At 40.4% G+C, this 7,024-nt stretch overlaps 2 protein-coding genes across 3 annotated transcripts in view; one reads left to right on the plus strand and one right to left on the minus strand.

Annotated features, from left to right (window-relative positions):
- LOC129770428 (probable citrate synthase 2, mitochondrial) overlaps positions 1–6,782 on the plus strand; it is a 35,593-nt gene extending 28,811 nt beyond the window's left edge. Inside the window, exons 5-7 of one of the 2 annotated variants that reach the window (XR_008742113.1) lie at positions 927–1,618; positions 1,684–4,347; positions 4,924–6,782. Coding sequence is in view for 1 of the 2 variants with exons in the window: in XM_055773266.1 (XP_055629241.1) it covers positions 927–1,618; positions 1,684–2,058 (1,067 nt within the window). In the remaining variant the exon portion in view is untranslated. Of the gene's footprint in view, positions 1–926; positions 1,619–1,683 lie in introns of both variants that reach the window. The other variant, XM_055773266.1, reaches the window with a different exon arrangement.
- On the minus strand, positions 3,325–6,580 carry LOC129770431 (uncharacterized). Its single transcript, XM_055773270.1, has 2 exons — positions 5,874–6,580; positions 3,325–4,831 (listed from the first exon to the last, which is right to left on the minus strand). The coding sequence occupies exons 1-2, from the start codon at positions 6,321–6,323 to the stop codon at positions 4,478–4,480; spliced, it is 804 nt and encodes a 267-aa protein (XP_055629245.1). The 5' UTR covers positions 6,324–6,580; the 3' UTR covers positions 3,325–4,477.
- Positions 6,783–7,024: the final 242 nt, after the last annotated feature.

Consider the following 7,024-nt stretch of genomic DNA (forward strand, 5'->3'; position numbering starts at 1 on the left):
GAGGACGGAGGACTTTACATAAAAGTGAAAGCGAGATGAAATAAACCCGTACTGCTACCGTTACCTACCATATTGTCACTTGACATTGTCAATTATTTTAATTTTTTTATTTTTACATTATTTCGACAATACTATTGAACATAATCCGTTGCCAAAGAAATTGCATCAACAACGAATGTTGATTCAAAATTGGGTTGAACATCAAAACATTTTCAAAAATCTACAATATCTAACATACTTGCCAGAAGGGTGTTCGTTAAGTTGCTAAAGCTAGTTGGAACGTTTTTTATTCCCGAGGATATGACATCAATCCATTTTGATTCAATAGAACAACAAATTTTGTTTTACTTTCTTAAAGAGACTTTTAGTATGGACTGGTTCGAATTTCCGAATAACTTTGAGGGAAAGTTCGAAATATGGAAGATAAACGAAAGGAGACGTTTCTACCGGCACTCTTCCCTATACATTTTCGAGTCTATTGTCTTGTTTGTGACGAGAAACTTGGTTTTCTGTCCAGAGTTGCAAACTCTAGAACTTCCTGGCAAATTTATCAGCCGAAATGAGCTTAATTTTGCTGAGTACATCTCTGGCAGTGACTTTATAGAATTTCAGGCCTGGGAGCTGTCCAAAATCCATCACACACGGTGATCGAGCCACACTAGATTTTTAATGTGGATGCTTAAAAACAAATTTCTTCTCTCGGTTTTCTATCTTGCACAACTTTTTCAAAACAAAACGGTGCAACGTGTAATCTTCACCGTGGAAAGAAACAAGTTTTTCAAACAATTTGCTGTCAAATAATATCAGATACGCCCACTAAGACCAATGTTAGGGAATGAACAGTTACTTCGGATTCTAAATGTTCCAAGCTATAAACTGAATTTCTGTAATCCATTATTCATCGTATCGTTTACTGTTCGTTCCAGGTGGTGCGGAGCCACTGCCGGAGGGTCTCTTCTGGCTGCTCATCACTGGTGACGTCCCGAGCAAGGCTCAGGTCGATGCGCTGTCCCGCGAGTGGGCCAACCGCGCTGCACTGCCGTCGCACGTCGTAACCATGCTCAACAACATGCCAACGACGCTGCATCCGATGTCCCAGCTGAGCTGTGCTGTGACGGCTCTCAACCACGAGAGTAAGTTCGCCAAGGCCTACTCGGAGGGTGTCCACAAGAGCAAGTACTGGGAATACGTGTACGAGGACAGTATGGATCTGATCGCCAAGCTGCCGGTCGTAGCTGCCACCATTTATCGTAACACCTATCGCGATGGAAAGGGAATTGGGGCGATCGATCCGAAGAAGGATTGGTCCGCGAACTTCACCAAGATGTTGGGCTACGAGGATGAGAAGTTTACCGAACTGATGCGGTTGTATCTGACGATCCACAGTGACCACGAGGGTGGCAACGTGTCAGCTCACACTGTCCATCTGGTGGGATCGGCGCTGAGCGATCCGTACCTGTCGTTTGCCGCCGGCATGAATGGACTGGCTGGTCCACTCCATGGCCTCGCGAACCAGGAAGTATTAGTGTGGCTGCAGAAGCTGCGGAAGGAGCTGGGCGACAATGCCAGCGAGGATAAGGTGAAAGACTTTATCTGGAAGACGCTCAAATCCGGACAGGTACACAAATGCAAATACAAACAGCGTCTTGCAGCGATGATTAACTCATCTCTCTTCTTTCACAGGTCGTTCCCGGTTACGGTCACGCTGTCCTGCGAAAGACTGACCCCCGTTACACCTGCCAGCGCGAGTTCGCCCTGAAGCACCTGCCGAACGATCCCCTGTTCCAGCTGGTGTCCAACATCTACAAGGTTGTGCCTCCAATCCTGACCGAACTTGGCAAGGTCAAGAACCCATGGCCAAACGTAGATGCCCACTCCGGCGTTCTGCTGCAGTACTACGGTCTGAAGGAGATGAACTATTACACCGTGTTGTTCGGTGTCTCGCGTGCCCTCGGTGTGTTGGCTTCGCTCGTTTGGGACCGTGCCCTTGGACTGCCAATCGAACGTCCGAAGTCCATGTCCACCGATGGTCTCATCAAAGCCACTGGTGCCAAGTAAAGTGGCAGGCGCACCTTCCCAATATCAATCAATCAACCAAAAAAAACACTACACCATTATGAAAATAGCAAAATAAAAACGAGGTCTCGATTCAGCGCTCGTCGAGAGTACAAAGCACTTGGGAAAATGGCGTCTCGTTCAAGAGAATGTCCGTAGCTGAGAGCACAACCGACCACAATCTGGACTTCAAGATGGAACCAATCCAATCCAAACATTTTTTTCCTTACTTCACAAACTCACACACACAAAAGTGCTTTCTTTTCGATCTTTCTTCTCCGGAAACGGGACTTTATTTCACTATAGAAAAAAGTACATTTGTAAAATTGTATGATTTTAATTAAGTGTTGAGAGCATTAGGAACTTAATTAGTTATAGTAGGGATCAGGCTACGGCGGAAGCTTTAACGGCTTGCGAGCATCAACGCTTCGGCTCGTAAAACGAATGGAAGAGGGGAGGGAGCTTTGTTTTTTCTTCACCTAAAGATGATGAACAATGTTTGTTTTATTTATTGTCTATTTAAATCAAATTAATCTAAACAATGTTAAGCGAGGCATAGGCGTTGATAACACGACTTAAGGAACAATAAAGAGAGAAACAGAGAAGTAACAAAGAAAAAATCGTCGTTGTTACTATGTAAAAAAAACGTTGTTAAAAGTGCTACCTCATAGTCATCCTCATCATCACGCTCTCATGCTAGGCTTTGTGAACATAACTTGAAATCCACAGCTCCTACATTGATCGAACCCTCGTATGCCATCTCATCCGGTTAGCTGAAAGTTGAGTTCAGTGTCCAAAGACAAATTCACTTCTGGTTCGTTTCCGGTGCATTTTGTTGTTGGTCCTTCGTTGCGAATTAAGCAGTTCCCTTGTTAAGCAGCAGCACTCCAACAATAACAGTTGTAGCCCAACTAACAACAACAACAAAAAAGATGAGGAAACGGCGAACTGTAAACAAGCACTAGCATTATAGCAAATCAAACGAACAAACAAACGAAAACATAGTCAAACCAAGGATAATAAGTTAGTGATGTAAGCAAACGAATAATAAAATGTAGTAGTGTTATGTTAGAGTAAAGGCAGCACGCGATGCAGTTTGAGAAGAATCAATGTCCATTCGCCCATTGAACGGAATATCCTTTCAATGAGAATGCTCTTTCCCTCTGAACTGCGGAAGCGCTGTCATAAACCAAAATAGTAATCACGCGCGCTTGAGCGTTTAGCTGTTGAACTGGAATTTTGACATTGTAATCGTTTTAAGCGCCCCATACACGCACAATACTATTGTACGAATTTATTGACATTATTATTGAAGATTGTCCACAAACGTACAATATTATTGCGCCACAGTCATATTTGTGCAATGGAATTGAATCTTTTGGAGATGATATTGAAGTTTGTGCTAAATATTGCACAAGGGTGGCTACTGACGTTCAATATTTTATCACTAGCACTTGTTTGAACCTGACAACTGGCAGAGAGGAAAATACAGGGATGCCGAACAGCACAAGATGTCATAGCTTCCAAATAATATTAACTTTCTGAAGACTATTGCCGCTCACCAGTAAAATATGTTCTTCGAAACAAATATTCTCTGAATAGTGAGATTTTGTTGGTGTAATACAAAAATATTACATATTTTCCAACAAATTGTATTTTTCTGTTATTTCTTGTCATCAAACTTCTTCAACTGTATGTACCGTAAGTACATTTAGTAGAATTTCATTTCCGTGTATTATTGGCAACCCTGTCCAATTGGTATGAGAAGTCTGTTTGTTTATATACCGCCTGTTCCAAGTTTGATAGGAAAACAGGTTTCGGAATTGTCCCTTCTATACACAGGTCTTATGTTAAATTAGAAATATGTTGAGTGATACCGATATTAGCTGTGTTTTGATCGCAGTGAGCAATAGTTTAAAAAAAAAGAAGCAACGAAAACATCGGAAATGGGCCAAACAGTGGTTGCTGAACAGAGAGAAGTACACTTATGAAGTGTTATTTAATGAGCTCAGAATGACTGAGCCGAATGACTTTCGAAACTTTATCCGAATGGATGCTGGAATGTTTGATGAACTCCTGGCTTTGGTTGCTCCTCAGATTGAGAGAAAGGATACTATTATGCGAGATGCTATTCCTGTAAGTCAACGTTTATCGATAACTTTACGGTACCTCGCAACAGGAAATACATTCGAAGATCTTAAGTTTTCTGCTGCCGTTTCACCGCAATCAATTGGCCACATTGTTATAGAAACCTGCGCGGCTCTGATTAACAGCCTCAAGGAATACATAAAGGTAAGCTCCTTTTCATATACATATCTATGTAACAATTATTATGTAACAATGCATTATTGAAAAAAATAATAATAATAAAGAATTTTATGAAAACTTATATGACATATACGACTTCTTATAATTTTTATATTTATTGAAAAGTAACAAAATGGGGTTTCGTGTTCTGCTCATCAACTTCTAGGTATTGGTGGCTGGGTGATGAGATATATTCAACATTGACTGGAGTGAACGATCGTGGGGGGTTATTGATAACCACCGAGTCACGGTGTAATGTTCCCATTTGTCCCTCGAATAATATTTCATTGATGAACTTCTTCGCTAACATCTGCTGAATGGGCTCCATTTTTTTAAGTTCTACTCCCCAAGCTGCAGCTATTGTATCGTGATCGTCAGGTGATTTTTGGAGGCGTTTGCAAGCCAGTTCCATCAGCTCATCTGTTATATTTCCTGTTTTCTTTCTCTTCTTGAGTGGTCCAAGTTGAGTCTGCAAAAACATGAATAATACATTAATTATTAATAATAATTCCTGTTTTTTTATATTTAATACAACATATCTGTTCAATTGATTTATTTTAGCTACCAACAACAGAAGAAGAGTGGAAAGAAATCGCACGAGACTTCAATGACCGGTGGAATTTTCCGAACTGCTTGGGAGCGGTAGATGGTAAACATGTTGCGATAAAGAAACCTCATGGCTCTGGATCACTTTACTTCAACTACAAGAAATTTTGCAGTATTGTGATGATGGCAGTAGTGAATGCTAATTATGAGTTTATCATGGTCGACGTGGGAATCAATGGAAGAATATCGGACGGCGGTGTCTTCAATTACACAGAATTTGGAAGAGCATTCTCTAACAAATTAATTAAAATCCCGGAAGCTTCACAATTACCGAACAGTGAGAAACGGCTGCCATTTGTTTTGTTGGGCGACGATGCTTTTGCGATGACGGACAATTTCATGAAACCCTACCCTCTAGCAGAATTGTCATTGGATAAAAGAAATTTCAACTATCGATTAAGCCGTGCACGTCGTGTTGTAGAAAATGCCTTTGGTATTTTGGTCAGTAGGTTCGGCTTATTTCAGAAACAAATATCACTGTCCCCTGAAAAGGCTGAAATTCTAGTTATGACTTGTTGTTATTTACATAACTATATACGAAAACGACAACCACGAACCTACATTACTAGGAGTGATGTAGATGATGAAGATTTACAATCCGGAACTCTCACAAGAGGATCATGGAGAAAAACGGTTGCGAATGAAGGAACACCTCTTCAGGCTACTGTGTCCAGAAATGCACCATCAAGTGCAAAGATTGTGAGAGACACCTATTGTCATTACTTCAACAATGAAGGACAATTATCATGGCAATTGAAAGCAGTTTCATGAAGTGAAGTGGTTTTTCCCGTAACACCCACTTTTATAACAAGATGATTTTTATTGTAATTCATTGTATGATTCTTATTCACGATACCATGTAACTATAATTAAAAATGGATACAAAATAAAAATAAAGGACTTACATTGATCTCTGTAGAAGCTCCTCCATAATTTATATTGTCAATGACCTCGATCCCTGCATCTTCACAATAAGTGTGTCCAGAATCTAGAACCGGGTTCATCGAACTGATTGAAGCGGTTGGTGTTTCCTGGTTCTGAAGAAATCTCATTTGTTCGAAATACCACAGCGTGGGTTCAACTTCCTCTGCACCTGCACCACTTTTTTCTGCGTCTCGAATCCTCTTCAGCTCTTTCCGGAAGTTGGTCCGCAAAGAATTAATTTTTTTTATAACATCTTGTTTGTCGGCATCGGGAGCATTTTCTCTGTATTTCTCTATCAGCACGTCATACTGTTCAATTTTCTTTAGACGGTTTGTGTAATCCTTGCACTTGATGTCCCATAATGCCGGGAGTGAACGGTAAACCTCGATAAACTCGAGAATAAATTGCCTGTCGGCGTTTTTGACGGCCATCGCGACTCACACGTCCTCGAAAAAAAGTCCGTGAAGTTTTTTATGAGAACACTCACTTTACACTCTAGACGATGCAAATGTAAACATAAACTTTAACATTCATTGACACCAATTGCACAACGTCGCCCGTAGACCATGCAATATTATGAGCGTTGCACAATAAATATCTAATTTTTTTGATATCATACAATATATTGTACAACACTTCAATATCAGAAACAAACGTTCAATTTTATTTCACAACCTCCTGTGTTGTGCAATAATATTGTAGATGTATGGGCCGCTTTAGGGTCCCCCATTTTTTCTCTTGTGATGAAGTCTGGTTTTGTTTTGATTTGATTACCTTTGTGTTTGTGTGAAGACAATAGTATGCTTGATATCACTTAATTATTCCGATTAAAATTTGGTACAGTAGCGAAATAAAGGAACTAACTTATTGAACTAGATATGGTGCGCGAATTGGGGTTCTCAATTTATTTGAAGCGAATGTCCCTGCTGAGAGTCGATTCATTATATTACACTGTGTTACGTGTACTCCTCCGTGAATAAGCTGTGTAAATTTGCAAGCCGATGACCTTCCCTTGTGCCTTTTTCATGGGTATTCGACATTGGGCCCTATTATAGAAATCGAATCGAGGATTCGATACAATCACTATCACTATCACACCGATTAAAATCTGGAATTATAGAAATCGAGAAAA

Source organism: Toxorhynchites rutilus, chromosome 2 (assembly GCF_029784135.1).
Source record: "Toxorhynchites rutilus septentrionalis strain SRP chromosome 2, ASM2978413v1, whole genome shotgun sequence".
Classification (NCBI taxonomy): Eukaryota; Metazoa; Arthropoda; class Insecta; order Diptera; family Culicidae; genus Toxorhynchites; species Toxorhynchites rutilus.

Coding starts and splice junctions, on each gene's coding strand:
- LOC129770431 (XM_055773270.1), bottom strand. CDS start 6,323: ATGGCCGTCAAAAACGCCGACAGGCAATTTATTCTCGAGTTTATCGAG. Junction 4,832..5,873: donor GAGCTTCTACAGAGATCAAT/GTAAGTCCTTTA, acceptor ATGTTTTTGCAG/ACTCAACTTGGACCACTCAA.